This window comes from Guyanagaster necrorhizus, assembly GCF_019112545.1.
Source record: "Guyanagaster necrorhizus MCA 3950 unplaced genomic scaffold BT62scaffold_18, whole genome shotgun sequence".
NCBI classification, from domain to species: domain Eukaryota; kingdom Fungi; phylum Basidiomycota; class Agaricomycetes; order Agaricales; family Physalacriaceae; genus Guyanagaster; species Guyanagaster necrorhizus.
In genome coordinates, this window is record NW_025064897.1 from 850,576 (window position 1) to 873,479 (window position 22,904).

A 22,904-nucleotide genomic window follows, 5' to 3' on the forward strand; every position below is an offset into this window, starting at 1 on the left:
TATGAGCAGCAGTCACACAGATGAGGAAACTTAGCATGGACCTCAATGAGTATGTTGTATTTCTTGCTAATACCAAGACATTCCACCATATTTCAAAGATATACAAAGAGGCTATGAGACTGGATTCAAAGTGATAAAGAGCTGCAATGGATGATGAGTATAATATGCACATTCAGAAGCATACCTAAGATTTGATACTAGTGATATCAGAGATAAACATAATAGACTCAACATGGATTTATAATATTAAGTGGGACAGTGATAGAAATTATATCAGAGACAAGGCAAGACTAGTCAGAAAGAGATATATTCAGCAACTTAGCATCAACTATAATGAAACTTAAGCAGCAGTAACTCAACTCAAATCAGTCCAAATCACAGCTGCAATCACAGCAAGCATAAACCTCTATCTTTGGCAAGTTGATTTCATCTCAGTATATCTGAATAGTGAAGCAAAGGAGGATATTTACATGCACTAGCCAGAGAGATATGTTGTATCTGATGAAAAAGATAAGGTCTGCAAACTTGTTCATACTATTTATACAATGATGTAAGAGGCATATGATTGGTTTGAGATACTAGCCAAGATGTACAATAATCTTAGATACTATATCTCTTAAGCTGACCCTTGCATTTGAACAAAGTGAGATGAGAATGAATCTTTTACCATAATAGACATGTATATGAACAATATATGAGAGGCATCAATGAGTACTGAAGAGGCTAGCAGAAGGAAAGAGGAGCTTGCTGAACACTGGAAAATAAAAGACATGAGAGAAAAGAGCTACTTCTTAGACATGCAAGTGGATTAAGACTCAAATACTAGCATGGTGTGACTATCTCAGCAACTATATTGAAAACACATTATTGAGAGGTTTGATCTGCAAAATATACTCTTTTGATTGATGCTGATGCCTGTGAAAATCATACTTGACTTGACAATAGTACCATCCTTTCTTGAAGAGAAAGAAGAAATAGAAAGAAAACCCTATCATCAAGTCCTTAGATCTATGATGTGAGAGCAACTGGCAACATGACCAGATCTTGCATACTCAGTCAGTATGCTCTCATGATTTCAAAATAATTCTGGATTAGTGCACTGGAACTTTCTTATGCATGTCATTGGATATATCAAGTTCACTATTGACTATGGCATCACTTACTCATAAAATGCACCCCTCAAGCTGATGGAATTTGTTGATGCTGATTATGGAGAATACAAGAATACTCTGAGATCCACCTCAGGATATGTATTTATGATGTCTGATGGTCTCATAGCATAGAGTTCTAAGCATCAAGCAACTATTGCTCTTTCTACCATTGAAGCCAAGTTCATCTCACTCACTTAAGCTGTCTAACAGCTAAAGTGGATGTTTTCTTGGTTAAAGGAGGTTGGATTGGAACAGGATAAGCTGGAGATACTTAAATACAACAACCATGGTGTGGTATTGCCAACAAATACAACACACAATCACCATAAAGTCAAGCACATTGATATCCACAAACATCATATTTATAAACTTGTGCATAGTGATGAGATCAAGATCAATTTTATTCAGAGAAAGATCAATACTATAGACCTTTTTATAAAATCACTTCACTGCAACTATCATTATTCTATCTCAGTGACTTGAATCTCATGGATTGACCACCCATGCCTGGAGGAGTGTTGAACAAGATATGTAATACTCAATGCAGTCTCAACTATATTATATGCCATTCATTACAGACTTTTGTTTTTCCATACCCCTAAACTTCATTCTGACAGTTGTTATGATTTTTTCTTATCCTATCATTTTTCCTTCTTGTCTTATCAGAGTGTCTATCTTATCTTGAGCACTTACTCAAGAGCATGAGAAAGATTATGTAATTACAACAGATGGACAGTGCTATTGTACTTGGTTGCCTCATTTATGAACCATTCCTCATTGTCTACTCCCCAATGACCAGGCAGAATAAGCAGGGTAATGCAGGACAGTACAATAGGCAATAGTTATATTTATCACAGCTCAGGATGGTATATAAGTAGGATAGCTCTCACTGTAGTAATCCAGCTTCAAGCTATAAGTTTATTTCATACTATCTCATCTCAAGCCTAGTCTATCTCCAGCCTTGAAGCACCAAATCTACCAAGAACATATTCAGTGGACTCTAGCGTGACTGTATGAACACAATACAGTGCTAGTTTATCATATATTCAGATCACATGCCAGTTAGATCTAACAACAGTATATATACTATGCAGTTACTTCTGCAACCTCAGTCATTTCACCTGTACTGTGCTGACTGAGATATGTGTTACCTAGCTTGTATACCTTGCATACTTTACTTACTCACTTCTTAGTTCTGATTACATTGTTCATTTTATATTAGAATCCTCAACACTCCTCCTGAAATCTATGCTCATAGCTTCAAATACCCATCATCCCTATTTTGCATAGTAACTCTACTGCCCAAGATTTTGAAACTGATTTAGTGAGTATGTCAGTGATGTTTTCTTCTGATGGGACATATTTGATGTCCAGTTCCTTTAATTGAATGGCATCATGAATCCAGTGGTAGTCCATCAAGAAATGCTTGGATTTTCTGTGACCTTTCATGGAGTGTGTGAGATCTATAATGCTATTGTTGTCACACCATAAATAGTATAGCCATTCTTTTGTGTTATAAATATAGAGTAGAGTAGAGTACAGAGGATTAGATTAGCCTCTTGAGAGAGAGACATTCTACTTAAATACATTTTGTACTACTTTGAGATCTTTCTATGAAATACTATATAAGTCCAGATCACAGTCTAAGTCAGCTGCTGATTGACATAGCATCTTCAAGTATGTTCTTGTACTCACTCAGGATTGCTATCCCAACACCTTGAATAACTCAAACTTGTCAAGAAACAATCTCATCCATCTGGATTGCCAACCACTAGACAGCTGTGTCAAGTGTTTGAAGTGCAAATTTTGAAGCAAACAAAGATGAACCTGTTTGGAGTAGCAGCTTGCTCTATTGTATTTGACAGCCTGACACCAGAGCAACATCAATAGCCAGTTATATTTCAGTGTGGTCAAACATTGAGCCCAGTGACCTTAGGCTGGTGATGTTGCCTAGAAACACGCTCGCCAAAAATTTTGCGTTAAAAAAAGTTAACCCCGGCCATATTAACGACACATTGGCACGTGATCGCGACTAAGTTGTTCCGCCAGTCCGGGTTCATAAGTTCCGTTAAGACGTTTCGTTACGAAGTCTTCTGGTGCTGATACTTTTTTTTCCTAGGGTGCCTCAGCGTACTACTCATCAGATGTATGAATCACTAGTACACATTATGGACATCCACATCCTCTCTGGCTCCTTCACCTCGCTTTCTCTCTTCCTCCTTGCATTTTCCCCGGTGAACCGTTCGCTCCGTCTCCTTCGGATTATACCCGCCTCTGGGCCGCATCAATATATTTCCCAGACCCCTCGGGCAGTATATGCGACGACATGGGCGTCTCCACCAGCCTTACACGCATGGGCACTGCCTTCTTTAACTCACATCGGCAGTACATCCATTACAGCAACATCGTCGTATATCGCAACCCTCGACTCTCATGCCTACTCCATGGGTGGACCCACAGGAGAAGTGCATTTACTTGACCCGGTGTCTGGTTTGTGGGGACAGAAAATCCAAGAGATCCTGTTCATCGAACCTGATGAGCTACCAGAGGCTGATAAGACGAGGAAAGCGTTGAGATACGGCTCCCATGCGATAGAGTTCACAAGTGATGGAAATTATGGGTTTGTTCCTGTCCTTGGTACGGAAGAGATCCATATCTTCAAGAAATCTCGAGTCGATGGGACGCTTGAACGGGTAGGGAAAGCCAAGGGGCAGGCCGGAGATGGCCCACGGCATGTGAAAGTGCATCCAAACGGAGAAGTTGTCTACTGTGTGGCTGAACATAGTAACAACCTGGACGTGTACACCTTCAGTACCATGCCTATACCGTCTCTCATGCTCGTCAATTCTCAGCCTCTCTACGCTTCCGGTTCAGCCCACTCCTACCGGGGTGACACCCTCCTACTCACGCCTTCAGCCAACCAGATATTCGCAACCACTCGCGGCGCGACGTCGAGGGATCCAGGTTACATCGCCGTCTTTTCCCTCTCCCCATCTGGTCTATTTAGCGGCCAAGCCGAGTATTACGAGACTCCAACTTCGGGAGGAAAAGCTCACGCCATCGACTTACTCCCCAAGTCTTCATTACCTTCCTCGGACCAGGAGTCATTCTCCGTGCCAGTAGAATCAGTCTGGATACTCCTTACAGATGACGATCCGTGCACTCAAATTGCCGAACCTTGCGCCAGTGTACGCATTCTTGAATGGGATGGCTGGGGTACGGGTGGGATACATGAGGTTGCTGCGTATGCTGGGATGGAGATGCAGGGTGGAAGTCATGCTATTTTCTTGCACGAACATGGGGCTACCGAGGGGGAGGTGCGGCATGATGAGTTGTAGAGCCGCTGATGCACTGCAGTTCTTGCTGTTTAACGCGTCAAAACACAGGTACGCGTCGTAAATCTAAAGGCTTGTTCGGTACATTTTTCTTGCTTGTGAATGAACAGACCTCGAAGTCAAAAGTTCTGTATTCATACATCCTTTAATCTTAAGTAATGTCGGCAGTGCGTTGCTGGAAGAGAACGATATCTGGTCACGACGACTAATAAATGCGTCTTCCTTTCTTCCATTATTTGGACAACAGCTTCCTGATGGATGCTGGGAACTTCTGGATCGACATAGATGTATCGTTCAAAGGAAGCTGATTGCAGAACAAAGCTAAGTGTACTAGTAAGAACATGGTTTATTAGCCTCTCCTTCGCTCAGGCATTAAACGCTAGCTCCGTAGCAGGTTCGCGCATAGAACCTCAAGGGCCAGTTGTTTATGAAAATCATTCGAGATCAGGATTGAGAGATCGTCAAAAAGATCTTCAGAATTCGAGGAAGCGCAGTTGTCAGATGAAATCGACGGACCGATGGTTCTACGAAGTTGGAGTACTACGTACTTCAAATGAAAATGCGCTTTGACTCGTTTCTCAAAGATCAGCGTGAGTATGTATACATGTCACCTTTTCTATGACAAGGAGCTATGTACGACGAATATAATGAAGCACATACTACATAAGTAACCCGACATGTTAACCTGTCGTTATGAGGCAGCGCTCCAGAGAAAGAATGCATGTGACTGAGCTAGAGGAGAGTACCAGCTCAGTTTCTTGATGCTATCACGAAACAAAGATCCTGATTAACAGCAGTTAGGTTTCCAGAGATAGACTGATTAGATACAGTACTAAAGCGACATCATCCATAACCAGTCTCTCCACCTCCTTCTCCCTTGCCGTTCACGCCATTTCGCTGGCCAACAGCAACGGGCTGAATGAAATCATCCTCCTCACTGACAGGCTCATCACCATCGTTATCCTCTCTCTCAACCCGTCTGCCAGCAACCCCTTTGGCAGCTCTCTCACGGGCTCTTCGTCGCCTTCTGAGAATCTTCTTCCGTCTTCGGATCGCTCGTCGATACCCTTCCTCGTCGCCATAGAAGAGCTCATACTCACAGTACGCGCAAATCCACTCGTTCGTACCTTGTTGTGCAAGAGAAGTAGGGGTAGAGGTGCCGTTCTTCGATTTACTCTTCCGTGGGGGTATTTCTGCAGTGAGGAACCTCACCGCCACGAATTCGCTATTGGTATTGCTAACGGGCTGCTCAGCGCCTGGAACGCGAGAAGGCACGTAGTTCCGCAAATGATGGGGGTTCGAAGCATTTGCAAGGGCGCTACGCTTTTTCGTTTTCTTCTTCGCATTTGGAGGAGGTGGCAGAGGTTTGATGGCATTTGCAGCGGCAGTAGGTTTCTTCTTTGGTGCTGATAACCTTTTCCGAAGCAGATCTACGGCACTTTTCGTATTTCGAAGGTTCGTGGTAGCTGACGCAGGGTCAGCATATCGTCGATTTACAAAGCCAGTACAAACTAACCTTCAGAAGGGTAATTGAAGGTAAACGCAAACCCTTCCAAATCTTTGAGAGGAGGTCGTTTAACGACAGATCTTCCCGCTCTGACCACTTCCCTCTTCGAGAGGCGTCGACGTTTCCCTTCCCTGTCTCCAAGCAGCCCAAGCATCAATGCTCGTTCGACTACGTCTGCTTCTCCTTCCTCTACCAGACCCTCGAGATGTTTCCGGCGAACTCGAACGCTCTCCTTGAACTGCATTCCAGCAGCAGTGATCCTTGAGACACGTCCCTGGACCTCGCCACCAACCACATGGGGGACCTTGCGTTTCTTGGCATTGCCACCTTCGATGCGAGATTCCTCAAGGAGATTCGTCAAAATCGGCATATAGTACTCGAGCGGCAAAGGTGCAAGAGGCGGAGACGACGAGGGCGATGTGCGTTGGCGTTTTGGGAGCGGCTTGACCCTGCGTAGCGGAGGAGTCAGAGGTGGTGAATAAGCCGACATGGTGTTTTTTTTTTTGGGATTCCACCGTCTATGTCTTGAGACGACATCAGGGTATCCATCCAGTCAGATAAGCCTGTCGTCGAGTAGAAAGGGGGCCTCACAATGAATTCGACTTGGAGGTCTCGCCACCACAGCGGTCTCTTTCACAGGCTGTTACCTGGCTTGTAATCAGTCCTCTGATCCTAACAAGCTTCACGGTGAACATCGCCAATCGAGTACTCACTACCGTCGCCAGACTACGAAAGCAATTATTTCAAGAAACAAAAAGTCGGAGGAGTGCGTGTACGTCTGGTATCGGACATCCCCGGTCATCTAGGCTACGATAATTTGGTCATGTTTGCGACACACTACCTCTTTTCTCACAAGTCAATAGCAACTGGAGAATGGGGATACCAAGGTGGCGTGTATTTTGTATGTTTCTCAATATGATGCAAATATCTGAGAACAGAGACACGCAAATATGTAGAAGAACTATATAATACCTCCCGTCTCGGGTCAAAGCGGACACTGCGTATTGTAATAGATACTAGATGGAATACTTGCAAGCGGGAAGTATGCCATCTAAAACAAGTAGGAATGACAAGCATGCAGTTTTGTACTTCTTATTCAGACATAGACGTAAGCGCAGTAACAACCGATTCGGTCGGGAAAAGGAGCTCGGGACAGTTTCCAAGGGCAGAACAGAATGAAGAGGACTGTTCATTGACGGAGAACATACACGCTTGTTATTAGCCACCGAAATGAGACTGTCGCAGCTTAGTCGTAGCGGTCGTAGCCGCGCTAGCAAATGGTTCCTATCAATATGGTAATGCGAATGCGGCGCCAAGGTAACATAGTAACAGACATTCTCCACGATGACTCTGCATAAACACGAGCGGGGGAACAACATTCTCAAGCTGCGATGAAAGTAGAGACATGGCTATTGGCATAGTAGCCGAAAAAGGGCCAGAGAAGTTGTCCCATTTTTTGAAGGTCGCAGTGACCTTCTACAGAAAAACCCATGATACGTGTACAAAGGAACATTGCAAAGTATTCATTAATGCAATGACTGCGAAAGTACTGGCGGCACGGAATAGTGAATGAACAATCTGAGACCTGTTTCAGCGAGAGCAAAAATCGTGCACACTTCCAAGTGATCAACTAAAGATGCCAAAGAAATTTCATATACACAGCGATCACATGCTCAAGCCTCAGAGTAGGTGCGAATCAGAGGCTGCCATCAGTTAGAAGTCAAGCTAAAGACAGTCCGCAGGCTCGCCAGAATGACTAGTATAAAATAACAGCCGTCTTCAAACCTTTCCCACAACCTTCCGTAGCCACTTCTTGATTCTTTCCGGTAGTATTTCGCAAAGACACAATCTACGGAAGGAGCGCAACAGGATGACTGGAGAAAGTGCCACTGAGTGGGCTAAATTAGCCTCCGAACTTGATGATTCTCACTCTGCAACGCATTCTGATCACGCGTGAGCCACGCCTCGGTTGTGAAACACAAAACTCAGACTTGGAAGAATGATAATGAGGTCTAATGAGGGACGACAAATGGTCTGACCTTGCTCTTGAGCGTTAACATCAGCAAAGCCTAGATAGGAGCTATGCCTCATGCAATCCGCTAATAATATAGGTAGCCGAGGTCCGGCATACGGGTAACCAACAAGCAGCCGATGTTGCTAATGACCATCCGATTCTTTTAGTTATACAAATAGCAAAGGCCTTTTGTTACCAGTGAGTCGGCGGAACTCATGAGCAGGTACGCGCCAGGAACAGGTGTTCCTTCCGGAGCTTCGGATTTGCTCAACATTTCAAAGGCTGAGACACCTGAGACCTTCCATCTTTTTTTTGTGGCTTGCCTTTCTAATTATCGACACATGGATGATTTGTGGACTGTGATATCTGTTTTTGGCCAGACACTTCTATAACGGTAGGCGCTTTTTACTGGACGATGCAAACTTTTCGGTCATTCAGAAAGAACCAGCATGAGTTGTTTCATTGTAAAACTTCCGCATGGCCGTAGTGAAAAACACGATGGAATCAGCTCTTAGCCTTTTTGAGCATGAGGTAGCGAGTCATTCGGCATGTATGGGATCATTCTAGGATAAGAATACTTTGTTTCTCCTTTTAGAAGCAAGGCTGTGATTATAATATCCTATGACGACTTGTCAAGATCATTAATATCAAACCCTGAGATAAAAGTCAGTCCAGGATCAGTGCCTCGAGTCCAGCTGCGTACACGAAGTGGAATGAATACTTTACCTCTCTTAAAGTAATATCAGGTTTCGAATTCCAAATTTCGGTAAACAGCTGCCTGTGTATGCTATAACTCATGCCAGCTGCTACATAGTCTGCGATGGTCCGAGCCTGGGTACTACGCAGTGAATATTTAATTTCTTGCCACATCGAATCTTCGAGAGCCGGCTTATCTTGCGTTAATGGAGTTGTTGAATCTAGTTCTCTGTGTGAACAAACCTGCGTGCATGTGCGTATCATTTCAAAATCACCGTTCTATCACTGATAGGGTGCTTATCACCTCGTTACCAACCATCTGTGGATATAACATGTCGTGACTCAAAAGCATTGAAGCAGCATGTCTTTGGTCTCCTACAATTGTCAAATTTTGGGCGGCTATCTACGATCATTTTACCAGGTTCTGGATGTGGTCTCTCCTGGTCGAATCAAATGGTTGGAGATGGGACTCTGATATAGTTGATGAGGAGATCCTGATAGTGAAATGCATCGCAGCAGACTTAAGAAAGCCAGATGCCATTGGTGACAGATCGTTGAGTTGAACTTGGTGATTACCAAACGTGTTGTCATGTGATCGTGTAAAATTGACAGTGTTACAGTTGATGACATTCAATTGCACAACTTCTAAGGCAACCCGAGCTCCTCCTTAACCCTGGGCTGTGGAAAAGCGTGGACATAGGTATTGTAAGAAATACATGATAAGTGGCTCTGCTGATATCTTCGTAGAACCAATTGACCAAGTCGATGACACCCTCATTTATACCTATCCGTATGAATCCGATTATCCGGACCAGGCCTGGAAGGAAGGACATGCAACTCATGTGTCATTGGCTTCGGCTTTATGACTAAAATCTCACACTGTCTCAAGTCGCCAGTGATGTATTTTGGACACAAGTCTAACAACTTTCAGAACGATATTGTTCGTAGCGCCATTGACCTTTCCATGGAAACACAGTCCAGAGGGATATCTATGTATCCCCGACATCCGCCCTCCTTCCCTGCCATGTCGATTCTACGTGCATTCCCCCAGATGAAGCCCTCTTCGTCCACTACACGCCTCTTCCAGATACACCGAGTCCTCCTATTTTTCAGCATTCAGAGATGCAAATGATCTTTGTGCCTGGTTTGCCTGACTCTGTGAGTGTCGTGGAGTTGATAAGCCGCATTTTGTCTATAAGCGAATAGTTCTTGAATCGGAGTTCGACAAAAACATCAAACTTGAATGTCGCCAGTGCGACATCCTTCAGTGCGAGCTGGAAGTGTACAGCTGCCTCCATGGATCACCTTATGTTTTCCCCATCGTCGGTCTTGTCGAAAGAGTCCCGACACTTCGTTGTTTACGACGATCCATACGACAAAGATGCTTCCGTAACTGACGAATTTCTCATTCCCTTCGCCGGGACGTTCTCCCAGTGGTGTCTTGGATTTTGTACCGAGTGGACCATTGAGGAGAAAGATTGTCTAGCTCTCATGCTCATGGATGCCATGCTTGACTTTGAGCAACGTGGAATTTATACGATAGACTTAAAGACCCCAAATATCCTCCTCACGACGGAGGGTTTGAAAATAATTGACTTAGACTTGGAGACACATACGCTGGGATATTCCAGATGGGGCATCTGGAGCGGTAGTGCGGTTCATGCATTGTATAACATGGCTATGGCAATGCAGGAGTTCTTCTTGTTTGGTACTCCATACGCCATCCGTTGTGAAGAGGCCATTCCCAAACCTTTCATTCAGCTCATTGATTGGTGCCTGGAGGATGCCTTTGGTTCTGTCGCAGAGATGATGGCAAAGACGGCATCGATGCTAGAGCCCACCCGTGGCTGAGTCAAGAATATATCGGCTTCTGCGTTGGCTGAAGCGCGGCCGTCGCGATGCAAATTGCTGGTGAAGTCGGAGGACGAATGGTGGTTCGGACGAACGTATGATTCCGAGTTTGAAGACTATTGGTCTTGGATGCCTAGGTATTTTGAAGTTTTGTCTCCAATTTGGGTCTTATCTTTGACTTCAGTATCGATAACACCGATCGTTCCCCTCTATCATCAAACAGCATCGAACCTTAGACTGAATTTATCGGAAGCGACTTGGGTTGTTTTTCAATTTCTTTGCCACATATAAATCGATTGTCTATAGCCATATCATCATTGATTCCATGGGTCATCGCCTGACACCACCGTGTTCTTCTTGACGCCAACGGTGTCAATACCGACACATACCCCGGGGTACTTTGATTATCTTAAGGGGGGGAAACGGAGTTCTTGTATCAATTAATCACCAATCATCGGCCACGGAAATTCTCTGTAAAAGCAACGGTATCTATTCAGCGCTCAAGGACCTTTTTACCATATCGTTTCGTTCCTTGGCATAGACGCTTCTCTTTGCAGTCCCACCGTGGTACGCCTTCAGACCGTGCAGCTCACATAAACCCAATGATAAACAGAATTCCAGTCCATCTCCTTTGGTATCACGGTTCTCATGTCCCACAAAGCGTAAGCTGACCTCGCGATTTGGGTTTTGTCTCTTGTCTAAGTTTTAGTAGGGCCATGTGCTTCCGTCTATTCATGTCTTATGAATGTGGGCATTATATCGATTACCTGCACCCATGCCCGATTGCCGTCGTTTTCGATTACAGCCGTGAAGAGATCCACTCTTGCTATATGAACGCTGCACGTCATGGCTCATTTGCATCCATGGACTTCAGTCCCAGAAACGAGAGTTGCGGGCGTAACGTCTGTCTCTTTCGCACAGCGAAAGAGCCTCAACAATGTGGGGTCATGATGGTTGATGATACTACCATTGACAGGTGTACTCACTGTCACGTTCAGATCCAGCCCAACCAGGTCGTCGAAGTGAGGTGTCGCATGGACGGGTCGAATACAGCGCGCTTGTTTGTCCACGGAGGACTATTGGCTTCCCGACGAAGACAGACTGACGCGTGACCAAGGAAAAGCAGTCTCGTTATAAACGACGTGGTCACTGCGTGATCTTCGAAGATATGTTGCTGCAACGTCGCCGAGGCCAAGAAGAATCACAAGAGACCATGACAGTACGGCCACCTCGACCCAATAAACAGATGATTATCCGTGTTACTGGCGTCGAAGGTGTGATCCGACAATGCTGCCAGGCAGATATTAGTGGGTACCAGAAGCCATTAATTCTTGTTCAAGACATGGAGGCCTCAGGCAGTTCCGACCTATTTGAATAATTAACCAGGCATAACATCGATTCAGCCTCTGAAAAGGACTGTAGGGCTGTGTATTCCTGCAGGATGACGACTACCTAATACGGCGCAAAAGACGAGCTAACGAAAATAATACATATCGTGATGCTCACCATTGTCTTCCATACATTTATCATCAGCATCACTCATAATGCCACTGAGTTCCATAATATTCCATAGCTAGACTTGCCGTGGAACGACTGGTGGGGTATAAGGATGCATACTGATGCGTGGCCTAAGGAGCACTTCCTTTCAACTCACAGAGCGCCACAGGGAAACACTTCAGAAAGTGAAAGATCACCAACTGGTTTCCTCAAACATTACAGAAAGGACAGGACATCCTAAGCGTAGACGTAGACGGGCGGTAGTGCTAACAAAGAAAAAGAGAGGAAGATCGGTACGGAGCGGTTGTCCAGTCGGTGGATACGTACGTAAGATCGCTGATTCATTTTGAATATCTCTTGCTGACGTCTCTCCTTAGTGTTCACTGGGACCAAAAAGAGTCACGGCTTTCAGTGATGATACTTGTTGGACTCGGTACGAATGTATCGATACTTCCAGCTGGGAATCAATTTACCGTCCATGCAAACCCGATAGATTTATAATTCATATCAGAGTATTTTCAGATGTGTGGGACGAATCGTATCCTGAGCCGGGAGATACAGACAAAAAATGGAGACCATCGTGGGACCAGCTTATGACGAAGCCTCCACCTGTGAATGGCTCATTCAACCTTAGGGGATCAGGATGAGGATACAGATGTCGACTGGTACGGAGGGCCATGCATTGAAGGAGGATTTGTGCGGGGTTTGACCGCGGGAGGCACGGAAGAGGTTGATCGATGTGGAGAGTTGATCGTTAAAGACGCGGATGGGAGAGAACGTACATTCAACATTATTGCGCTCCACAGGTACCCAATACCTGAGGACACCTACACACTGCTTGGTACTGATTCAAACACTCTCCACGACAGCAACACCCAGACGCAGTATTGGGTTCTTTGACGAAGACTGTCAGAAGAAAGGTTTGAGAAAGTGTCCGTGTTCAAAATGGCCGATAAAGGGCAAGCATGGAGGTTAATGGATGTGCGTAATGAGTATACATTTGTGGCAACTCTGCATTACTATTCTCAACTCGAGTATCATCAGGCCCAATCCTAGTTCACTGCGCAATATCCTATCCATAAATCCAATTAGTCTTCTTGAATTTGACTTGTCCATGTCATACTCATACCCCCACTACCAATGATCCCTGTCAGGATCACCACTCTTCTAAGTCGAAGCAAAATTCGCACGAAAAGCTTCGCATACATGTTAACCTGAGGATAGAAAAGGACGTTTAGGATTTATTTAATGAGCAATGGCACGTGATAATTTTCGTACCTCTTTTCTTCCGAACCGTGTACAGGAGGAACTTGGGAGCTTCATGATAATTCCACTCTTGCAACCTGGAATGCCGGAAATCAGCATGTGTTTTCTGAAAGGGCAAGGAAAGGAACCCTGACAGAGCTACGATATCAAACGGATTCCTGAACCTTCTTCTGCCGTTCACCGTTCATTTATCATTCCCTGTTTTCTTCCGTGATCAGCGACGATGGTATTAAGCTAAGGCTCGGTATATGAATCACTAGTGATACAGCTGAGACTTGAAGTCGTCTTCAAGGGCCTTCAGTTTCTATCGAAAACAGCGTGACCGATATCCATGTAACCTATGATCTAACTGACAGGCAGGTGAAATCATTAAGGTAGATAAGACAGGACTCTCGCAAAACACCGAAGAGGACCACCCCAATGATGATCTTCGTATTGAGCAACTTGTCACAACACTGGAAGCAAGAGCACAAATGTGGTCTGGTGCCGTAGACGAATCGTTCCTGCTAATTGTGTTAAAGACGTCTACATTCTCGCATTTAGAAGGATACATGTATGATTCACAGATAATTTATTTTTCTCAGCAGTCCGCGCGTGTATCGATAGCTCTGCAAAGCGTAATATGGTATGAGTTTTCAAACTCATAGCCGATGCTAGTAGTGGATTACCCCTTGTAGTCGATGATAGAAAGTCAACTCCAATGCTTGCCTTATCTTCAAGACTTTGCCGGGTTTGAAAAGTCTTCACCAGCCGCTCGTAGTAAGTTAAAAGAATCTGCCTCGAGATTGTCTTTCTGATCTCGAGAGGTCCATTGTTACCACGGGTAGAGGTTTAATGTTTTGAAGACTTGAAGAACGCCAGATTATAAGTCGGCTGAAGGAAAGGAAGACACGTCCAAAACAAGGAAGCTGGCCCTATGGAGACCAGAGGCGCGAAGTTGAAAGAGAAAGAGAGTTCGGGCCGAAAATAGCCGACTTCGTTTTCTTATATCACATCCATTATGTTCATCTTTGTCGTTCAAATACGACTGGCAAGGAAAGCATGCTTTGTTCAAGTATACGTCTTGGAGAATAAAGCTCTATTCACAATATAAAGCTTACTGAAAACTCGTCAGTGTACCTGGAATTACCACTTACAACGCCATCCTCTTCGGCGTCCAACGAGACCAGGCCCCGAATAATCAGCTTCTTCCATTTCTACGTCCCTGTACTCTTGCACCCGGGAACGTAGGTATTCCCGTGACCACGGCACCCATTCCTCAAGCTCTTCCAGTCCTTTCCTTCGTCTCCGTCTTGCTCCAAATCGCCCCAGTCTCTGAGTGGCCCACGAGTATGTTTTCCCACATTGAACACTGGCGGGGAATTGGCATATTCCCATTGAGCATCAAAGTTCAAGCGCAATGTCCGGAGGAAGGGGGTGGTCCAGTTCCCTTTTGGGAGCGAGTCGACTAGCACTACATAACAGAGATTCCTGGTCGATTTGCTGCTGGTATAATGATAGACGCCGGACAGTTAGAGACATTTGAGGATTGCTATGTCGAGGCTTCGTTAGCATAATGTCTGGTGACACAAAGAAGAAAGAATGATACCTTTGTCTTTCGATGTCATTTGTGGCCCCGAGATACTGAGTCCGTCATCCTAGGTCGTGGCTGGAAGAAGAAAGGTACCTTGCACCGCCACCGAGGAACTTGCCTGCTCGCCTTATCCATCCGGGTCATTTCAAGGTTAATTGGGATCGGAGCTAACGCTGGAATTGTTGACAATTTGGAGTTGCTTTTGTGACCATAGCGTTTGCTATGCCACCAATTCGCCCACACCATAAGACACGAAGTGGTTGTAGAACATGCAAACAACGCAAAGTCAAGGTGCGTAATCATTGTCAGCCCTTGGACAGCTAACTCAGATATTGGAATTAAGTGCGACGAAGAACTCCCTATGTGCAAGAACTGTACGAGGAGAGGCATAGAGTGCGTCTGGATCGATACCCCACGGCATGATTTGGTGGTTCCAGAGACATCTACCTATGCTTCATCGTGTTCACGTGAAAATCCCCCTTCCACGATATCGAGGTGTACTCGCACAGGTTCATTCGACCTGCTGACTCTCGAATTAATCCACCACTTTGCCACCGCTACTTCGCACTCATTTTCTTCTGATCCTGCTACGGCAAATGTTTGGAGAACCATTGTTCCCAAAATCGCGTTCGATCCTAGAAACCAGTGTCTCCTCCACGCTATTCTCGCCATGTCGGCACTTCATGCTCACCATGCTGATCCCACGGCAGGTCATTATGCGGTAGCCGCGAGCAACTACCACTGGCAGGCCAAAACAGAGTCACACAGGGCAGAAATGGACGGGAGGATGGATGTTCATGCCATCTTTATCACCTTGTCTCTTATCGCCCTCTATGAGTTCGCAACGGCATCCATAGTCTCCTTATACTCCGAATCGAATGAATGGCACACTATGATCCGAACTATGTCCGCCAAGGTTACAAGAGTCTGGCCACAGCTCTGGAATGGTGTTCTGCGTCCGATGTTGGGTACCCTGGCACCAACAATCATATCTACACCTCTGGAAGAACCATTCCCATCACCCTTGTCGACGCTTTTGAGCACCGCGGACTCACCACCAGACGTTGAAGAGCTGCACGATGTATCGGTGTACGCCACGTATAAAGATTCAATACGTATCTTCCAGAAGTCATGGACAGCCTCATTCCAGAAAGACTACTGCATGCATGCATCAGGTATCTGGTGGTCACAGGTACCCAATACATTCTTTCGCCTGTTGGCCGAGCGGAGACCTCGTGCACTCATCATCTTGGCACATTACTGCGTTATGATGAAACGGATGGCTGAGGATGGCCCGTGGTGGGTGAGAAAGCAGTGGGGCAATGAGGCAGCAAGGATTGTTTCTGCGCTTGATGCGCGATGGTCACCCTGGCTAGGATGGATTTCGAATCAATTGGAACAGCCATGCGAAGGTCAAGCATTCGACGTTGCAATTATGGATTCCACAAATCTGTTCAGTGAGGCGGGATCATTAATGCCTCCTGCACTGAGTACGGATCTCATGAATTGGCCTCTAGATACCCTAGGACAATATGACGTTTAGAATATCTACTAGTCTGCAATATATCGCCGATAGATACGAATTTGCTAGTGGTATAATTGATTCCTCCGTCTACTTGGTCAACGAACTGCATGATCATCGAACTCTTCGTTATTAGTGGCTTGAATGGAGTCTGGCTCTACCTCTTCCCTAAACTCGCCTTCGTGGAGGTTGTCATCTTCTCCTTCAACTAATTCGAAGAGAAAACGCGGTCCAATTCACTGCAAAGACAATGGTGAGGTAGAACGAAATTCGGCCTGCCGTTAGAGCTGTCGTTGAGGGCAACCATCTGAGCGGAAGGGTCGTACGGGCCCTGGTCCCGGCACCTCGCGCCCCCGAGGAACTTCCATCGACTAAATCAATACTTGCTGTTTATCATAAAATGATAGTATTCCTGAGAATCCACGTATCAACACCAAATGAAAATCCAAAGAGCCCGAAGAGAAATGAGGTATAGGAATGTAATAACGATAGGTTGTCCTCGAAGGAGAGATGCAAATTGGCGAGGGTTTTATGAAAGAGAAACAGAAAGAAAAAGAAAATCCAAAGATCCCAGAGAGAAATGGGGTATACGGAGTATAGAAGTTATAGATAGTAATATGTTGCTGCAACGTCGTCGAGGCCAAGAAGAATCACTAGAAACCGTGACAGTACGGCCACCTCGACCCAATAGACAGATGATTATCCGTGTTACTGGCGTCAAATGTATGATTTGACAATGCTGCCGGACAGATATTAGTGGGTACCAGAAGCCATTAATTCTTGTTCAACATGCAGGCCTCAGGCAGTTACGAGGCATTTGAATAATTAACCAGGCATAACATCGATTCAGCCTCTGAAAAGGACTGTAGAGCCGTTTCCTGCAGGACGACGACTATCGGCGCAAGAAACGAGTTAGCGAAAATAATGGTTCACAGGCTGTGATGCTCACCTTTGTCCTCCATACATTTATCATTAGCATCAGTCATAATGCCACCGAGTTCTGCAAATGTTCCATTGCTAGCTTTTCCATGGAAGGACTGATGAGGTACAAGGACTCGACATGTAAGAGGCGCGGCCCAAGGGACACTTCGGTCCATCTCACAGATCACCACAGGGAAACGCTTGAGAAGGTCATAGATGAGTAACTGGTTTCCTAAAGTATTACCGAAACGACAAGACATTTCTGAGCGTAGACGTAGACGGACGGTAGTGCTAGTAGCAAAGAAAAGAAAGATCGGTACGGACCGGTTGACCAGTCGACAGTCTTAGTCATCAAAGACCTTTCTCTGGCTACTACTCAACAATGGACCGCTGGAAGTCACGGAAACCTCATTGTATCAAGCGGACTGTTGGCCACAGAATGATATCGTTGCAAAATTCCGTATACGCGCGCTCAGCTATACCTGGCCACTCGCTCAGATGACACACCATCGCTGCCATATGGAACCAACCCAACAAGGTTCTTTGCAGTGTGTCATATTCACTATCCTTCCCCGAGAAACACTTCGCTCCCGGCTTTCCGGCCCTCAACCTGACATTCGTAGTCTGGTCCCCAGCATCTATTGACCATCTTTTACTAAGGCGTCATTTCTGACTTGCTTGTCGTCTTTTCTTCAATCTGTCCTTATTGTTGGGCCCGTCGTTCGCTCATCGTATACGGCCGACCTCCAGCTGGCATTTTACGACGAGATCATGGACAATTCCTCTCAGAGAGAACAAGCTGAGGCAAGTACAGCATAATAATTGGCGCCCATTCTATTGACCGATCTCTTATAGAAACCCACTGTTCCAGCCTGCCGTCGATGCTTCTCTGGTAATGGCCAAGTCGAAGACTTCAACTCCATCGCAACACCCTCCGTCCTACAAACTAATGTCGAGCAGGCCCAGGAAAGTGAGGAAACATCACCCGTACAATCAGGATTGCCATCGTCTCTCGACCTTACAGACTTGCCTTCCCTGGTCATGGTCACTGAGGAAGCTCAGAATGCTACCACAACCAATATCCTTTCTGTACTTCCAGGCATGCCATCTGGTATCCTTTCGCGCACTGGACAGGAACCTTCGCGTTTGATGTCAAAACTCCAGTGTATCCCGCACGAGACGCTACTAGGCGCCTATGAATTGCGTAGAGACAAGAAGGCAAGGTGCCTGCAGCCCGAAACTGCTATTGCATTAGCTGCTGCTTTATCGTTTCCGTTGTTTTTCTGACATTAGAACCTATCGTTATTCCTCATTATTTTGGGACTTATACACATTATCTAGATCGTGTCTTATTTTCGGATGTACCTCCATTATAGTTCATGTATTTCCACTTTCTCCGACTTTCAAATGACTGCCAATCTCTCGATTTTGTGTCGATCTTTTTGTTTTTCGGGCTGGCATGGAATATAGTGCTTTGGAATCATGATCAAAGTTCTGAACACTGCGAAATAACCTACGCAACCGATGTGTTCGTCATGTTTCTTCCATTCATACGGTCCTGCCAAAGAAAAAAAACAATTATCCTTCTTGACAAAGGTCACGTAGGAGTATCGAAAGGTAGGCACGTCGTATAAGTCCGATGTCGATAGATAAGCGGCAGCACCTCGCGCTTCAAACTAGTCTCCTGGTCAACCCTCTCTACTCTCAACACTCGAGCAAGATACAGCTCCGACGACAGCACTGGAGCGTCGGCCAGTGGCTTTCCCATACCCGACTCCAAAAAGTCCAAATCATGCAACGGTATCGGCGGCGCGACCAGACGACACGAAACAGCTCCCAGCGACCCAGACAGTATGGGTATCTTCTCCTCGCTGTAAGTGTGCGGTATACGATCCCACATACCCTCCGTCGCGTTGACGAAGTCCTCTGCTCTGTGAGGCTGGTCCTCTGCGAGGATGTTCACGACCAGGTGCGGTGTGGAACGGTCCCGGGGGACGGTTTTTATCGCGTTAGCAAGGCGGGAAGGCATACGCAGGGAGAAGGCGACGAGGGGGTGGGGGTCGAGGGCGATGGACGTGAATGACGAGAGTGTCGCGCCGTGGTAGCGGTGGCCGTCACGCGTCAAGGCCGTCACGACCGCTACGGGTTGCGCTGACTTCCGCATAAGGTCCCGAAAGTCATTCTTCACTGTCTCTTCTGCAGATACAGCTGTGGAAAGATTTCGAGTCAAGCGTCGGACATGACGGAGACTTTTGAGAAGAGACATGACCTTGTTGACAGTTGATGTCCAGCTTCGTCATCAAGAACAAACTGAGGCAAAAGGTACGGAAATATTATATTGACTATACACCGTAGGTGTAGTTACTAAAATGTCTCGGGGTCCGGGCCTTATTCTACGGCGTTGTCGTAATTGCACTGACTTGTTCTGGAACATATCAGAAATAAGTTATTCGATGAGGTGGGGAGAGATATTGTCAGCGGTACTTATGTATACATGTTTATAATTGCTCTAAAATCTAGTCGTCTAACAGTCTTATTGATGCATGCATGGATATGTATCTCTTACGATGTGGCTGATTTACCATGCAAAACCATGCTGGAAAATTTGCTGTGTCTGCGAATAGAGGGTCCATAAAAGAACAGTACCTGTAAAATACTATCAGCACCCAAACCCATCGGGATCCGACACAACGCACAAAGGGTATGGGAATCATAACAGTTGCTATACACGCAAACAACGTGCTCGCCCATGTATACCCCAGATTGTTATACATTTGCGTGGTAAAAAGTGGGAAGGCCGTCGCTGCGAGGTTTCCTGAAGGAAGCTGTCAACATGCAGTGAAATCAAAGAGGTAAGAAGGTTTTACGGCAAAGGCTCTGACCAGCGAGTGCCGACGAGGCGAATGGACCGTATCTGATAGCCAAGTTATGAGGGCATGCAAATAAAAAGGAGCGAACGTACGTGTCCGCGAAGTACGTGAACACAGCCAGGTAGACTATGAACATCGCCCACATAAATATCTACGTTGATTTAATGAAAGGAAGGGTCCTGAGAAGGGCAGTCATACCGTGATACCGATGGCAGACGCGATCCACGGCACGAACGGGAACGAAGTCCATGCATAGATGAACATGCCGACGGGAAGCATAATGGCCGCAGCGCAGGCCATGTACAATCGAGCTTCAGGACCTCTATGAGGGTAATTTTTGCTGTCAAGCTACGCGTGAACACGATGTATGAAATCAAAAAAGACCACCACCTACTGATACAACTTCTCTTGAAAGAAGTTTGTCATAACGCCAAGCAAACTTCCAACGCTACGAGCGGTCAGGACGTGCAAACACCGGGAGAAACAACGTACATCATGACGGCAAATGCATTACCCAACTGACCTGCATTGAAGCCGTGCAAGTCTCTGAATATGAAAGGAATCGACCTAGAGCGGACGTCAGCAATGTAAACTCAACATGATAAATGAAGCTCACTCGACCAGTGCGTAGACCACACCCCAGCAGAATCCGACCCAAAGCTGACAGGCTTGTTAGTCAGAAAAAGACATAACCCGAGAAGTACATAGTTACACTGAAACTGAATACGATGGGCTCTGTCAACAGAAGGTCTACACATATTTACATCAACCAACGCAGAAGTGTAAATAATGGACACTTACGTATTGGACGTGTACACGATATGAATATCAGCGTACGCAAACTTGCCCGCTCGTCTTCAACACGTGCCCGATATCGTTTATCGCCTGTCTTCTTCCGTATCTTCTTCGCGAGACGGGTGAGAAGGATCGAGGAGCGCGTCTCTTTCATGACGAACGGCAATAATACAATGTACAATCCGCACATCCTTCATAAAGCATACATCAGCGCGCACATCATCCGCAAGCAGGTAGTTATCCACATCATTTGGATCCATTGGATCCATTTCCATTCAAGCCGTCCGTTCATTTCGATCCAGCCCGCAATGATGGGCCCTACACCTGTGCCACCGATAGCGGCTGCGGTGAAGATGGTCATGGGAAGACCCCGGCTAAAGATGGGAGCGCCCCATCAGAATTTAAACTTACAACGAGTAGGACTAGTGACTAGCGCGTACTCTTCAGGGACCCAAATGTCCGCAATGGTTCCGCCCACCATGGTCGCCCACGTTGAGCCAAACGCACCCTGTAAAAATCGCGCAATGATCACCGTTTGGATGTTCTTTGCTCTGAAACATGAAACACGAAATTATTGAATGTAAAGGGTGGAAACACAACGAACTCACAAAGCTACCATGATGTGCATGAGGAAGAAGCCCCCTGCGGACACGAAGTACAAGGGCTGTCGACCGAACTCTTCGCTGAAGGAGGCGGTAAAGAGGGGGGTGACACCGAACCCGAGCGTAGATGTGCTCAATCCGACGGTTGCTTGGAACCGCGTGCAATTGAGATCCCGTGTCATAGAGTCGAATCCTAGATTGTACCCGGCCGCCGTGCTAGCTAATAAATGGTTAGCTGGTGCTTCAAAGATAAAGAAAAAGCTGTACCAGCCAGAAGTGTTGCAAAACTCGACAACATAGTGATCGCCCATTTTCTTCTTGGCAAGAAATTTATAGGATTTCGAGTATCACCTTTCTCGAATTCGACCTAGCCATTTTCTGGGTGAACATTACACAAGGTAGATGGAGGGCACCGACGTACGTATAGTGGGTCGGGATAGTCAGGTTTCTTCTCCACATCACGGTCAGATGAAGTGCGGCCCTGCACCAGCTGACTGAACTGGCGTGATAGAGGAACGTCAAGGTCATCTGGGGCGGGCAATATCGTCGCCGACAAGCTGAGTCGTGGGTCAAGACTGGCTTCATCGACGTCCTTGAGCGATTTTATCGAGAGTCCTTCAGGGTGCTCTGGATCATTGGGAGTAGGACCACTGCCGCCTGGAAAGAATTCTCCACCGGAAGGTTGCATCGTCGAATGAAAGAGGACGTGGAGCCTTGGTGGTCTGATGGTAGGGTTTTAAAGCGTTGAAGCGGGGTCCCGTCATTCTTGACTCACTTTTCCCCTCCAAGGGTTTGTTGAAGGCGCTATTTTGGGAATTTGTGGGCGAAAGTTGAAGCAGACTCCAAAGTTCGGACTCGGTTCGGAATTCGGGAATTTCGACCGGAGATGTCGGCCCGGCCCGCCAGACAAGTTCGAAAGATATCACAAACATTTCGTGATATGAAAGGCTACGAAGGGCTGATTCATATCGTATTGCTCGACAAGTGAGAGGTGAATAAGTTGAACAGTAAATCCCGCATAGAATTCAAAAGCTTAAAGCACTATTGATCACTTGACGAGTCAGAAACGACAAGGAAAATAAAAGACTCATGTACCATGATAAACAAGGAGACAAATCTTCGTGGGCATGTTGTGAATCGTTGAATGTCGACGCGATCAAATCTTGGGGAAAAGAGAAAGCGTATCAGATTGGGCGGCGCGCACTGACAAAGCGCCTGATTTCACACGGTCGCAGGGAAACCGCGAACCGGCGACTCGGTCTTGTTTCCTGCGTAGATGGAAGATAATGTAATCAAGAACTGGC

The 22,904-nt window shown here is 46.0% G+C and overlaps 8 protein-coding genes across 8 annotated transcripts; 5 read left to right on the forward strand and 3 right to left on the reverse strand.

Annotated features, from left to right (window-relative positions):
- Positions 1–3,190: 3,190 nt before the first annotated feature.
- On the forward strand, positions 3,191–4,683 carry BT62DRAFT_247010 (putative isomerase YbhE). The gene is made up of 2 exons (XM_043180218.1): positions 3,191–3,213; positions 3,271–4,683. The coding sequence occupies exon 2, from the start codon at positions 3,296–3,298 to the stop codon at positions 4,487–4,489; it is 1,194 nt and encodes a 397-aa protein (XP_043038011.1). The 5' UTR covers positions 3,191–3,213; positions 3,271–3,295; the 3' UTR covers positions 4,490–4,683.
- A 364-nt stretch (positions 4,684–5,047) lies between these two features.
- Positions 5,048–6,762, reverse strand: BT62DRAFT_1077829 (uncharacterized protein). The gene is made up of 2 exons (XM_043179339.1): positions 6,003–6,762; positions 5,048–5,952 (listed from the first exon to the last, which is right to left on the reverse strand). Exons 1-2 carry the CDS (start codon positions 6,481–6,483, stop codon positions 5,330–5,332), a joined length of 1,104 nt encoding a protein of 367 aa, XP_043038012.1. The 5' UTR covers positions 6,484–6,762; the 3' UTR covers positions 5,048–5,329.
- A 2,570-nt stretch (positions 6,763–9,332) lies between these two features.
- Positions 9,333–9,917, forward strand: BT62DRAFT_247091 (uncharacterized protein). Its single transcript, XM_043180219.1, has 2 exons — positions 9,333–9,403; positions 9,451–9,917. Exon 2 carries the CDS (start codon positions 9,566–9,568, stop codon positions 9,833–9,835), a length of 270 nt encoding a protein of 89 aa, XP_043038013.1. The 5' UTR covers positions 9,333–9,403; positions 9,451–9,565; the 3' UTR covers positions 9,836–9,917.
- Positions 9,918–10,875, forward strand: BT62DRAFT_247092 (uncharacterized protein). Its single transcript, XM_043180220.1, has 2 exons — positions 9,918–10,691; positions 10,739–10,875. Exon 1 carries the CDS (start codon positions 10,000–10,002, stop codon positions 10,552–10,554), a length of 555 nt encoding a protein of 184 aa, XP_043038014.1. The 5' UTR covers positions 9,918–9,999; the 3' UTR covers positions 10,555–10,691; positions 10,739–10,875.
- Positions 10,876–14,987: 4,112 nt separating this feature from the next.
- BT62DRAFT_995481 (uncharacterized protein) lies at positions 14,988–16,519 on the forward strand. Its single transcript, XM_043190525.1, has 2 exons — positions 14,988–15,181; positions 15,234–16,519. The coding sequence occupies exons 1-2, from the start codon at positions 15,113–15,115 to the stop codon at positions 16,431–16,433; spliced, it is 1,269 nt and encodes a 422-aa protein (XP_043038015.1). The 5' UTR covers positions 14,988–15,112; the 3' UTR covers positions 16,434–16,519.
- A 1,487-nt stretch (positions 16,520–18,006) lies between these two features.
- BT62DRAFT_247171 (uncharacterized protein) lies at positions 18,007–18,775 on the forward strand. Its single transcript, XM_043180221.1, has 3 exons — positions 18,007–18,137; positions 18,189–18,444; positions 18,498–18,775. Exons 2-3 carry the CDS (start codon positions 18,229–18,231, stop codon positions 18,618–18,620), a joined length of 339 nt encoding a protein of 112 aa, XP_043038016.1. The 5' UTR covers positions 18,007–18,137; positions 18,189–18,228; the 3' UTR covers positions 18,621–18,775.
- On the reverse strand, positions 18,650–19,614 carry BT62DRAFT_934156 (uncharacterized protein). The gene has a single exon (XM_043186677.1). The coding sequence runs from the start codon at positions 19,495–19,497 to the stop codon at positions 18,931–18,933; it is 567 nt and encodes a 188-aa protein (XP_043038017.1). The 5' UTR covers positions 19,498–19,614; the 3' UTR covers positions 18,650–18,930.
- A 281-nt stretch (positions 19,615–19,895) lies between these two features.
- On the reverse strand, positions 19,896–22,288 carry BT62DRAFT_981710 (MFS polyamine transporter; the record flags this gene model as incomplete). The annotated part of the gene is made up of 15 exons (XM_043189622.1): positions 19,896–19,979; positions 20,030–20,148; positions 20,201–20,247; positions 20,296–20,354; positions 20,402–20,543; positions 20,598–20,651; positions 20,696–20,770; positions 20,820–20,863; positions 20,916–20,953; positions 21,005–21,189; positions 21,244–21,372; positions 21,439–21,549; positions 21,607–21,820; positions 21,868–21,967; positions 22,022–22,288. The coding sequence occupies 15 exons, from the start codon at positions 22,286–22,288 to the stop codon at positions 19,896–19,898; spliced, it is 1,668 nt and encodes a 555-aa protein (XP_043038018.1).
- Positions 22,289–22,904: the final 616 nt, after the last annotated feature.

Coding starts and splice junctions, on each gene's coding strand:
- BT62DRAFT_247010 (XM_043180218.1), top strand. CDS start 3,296: ATGTATGAATCACTAGTACACATTATGGACATCCACATCCTCTCTGGC.
- BT62DRAFT_1077829 (XM_043179339.1), bottom strand. CDS start 6,483: ATGTCGGCTTATTCACCACCTCTGACTCCTCCGCTACGCAGGGTCAAG. Junction 5,953..6,002: donor CTTCAATTACCCTTCTGAAG/GTTAGTTTGTAC, acceptor ACCCTGCGTCAG/CTACCACGAACCTTCGAAAT.
- BT62DRAFT_247091 (XM_043180219.1), top strand. CDS start 9,566: ATGACTAAAATCTCACACTGTCTCAAGTCGCCAGTGATGTATTTTGGA.
- BT62DRAFT_247092 (XM_043180220.1), top strand. CDS start 10,000: ATGGATCACCTTATGTTTTCCCCATCGTCGGTCTTGTCGAAAGAGTCC.
- BT62DRAFT_995481 (XM_043190525.1), top strand. CDS start 15,113: ATGCCACCAATTCGCCCACACCATAAGACACGAAGTGGTTGTAGAACA. Junction 15,182..15,233: donor GCAAACAACGCAAAGTCAAG/GTGCGTAATCAT, acceptor ATTGGAATTAAG/TGCGACGAAGAACTCCCTAT.
- BT62DRAFT_247171 (XM_043180221.1), top strand. CDS start 18,229: ATGGCCAAGTCGAAGACTTCAACTCCATCGCAACACCCTCCGTCCTAC. Junction 18,445..18,497: donor ACTTCCAGGCATGCCATCTG/GTATCCTTTCGC, acceptor TCAAAACTCCAG/TGTATCCCGCACGAGACGCT.
- BT62DRAFT_934156 (XM_043186677.1), bottom strand. CDS start 19,497: ATGCGGAAGTCAGCGCAACCCGTAGCGGTCGTGACGGCCTTGACGCGT.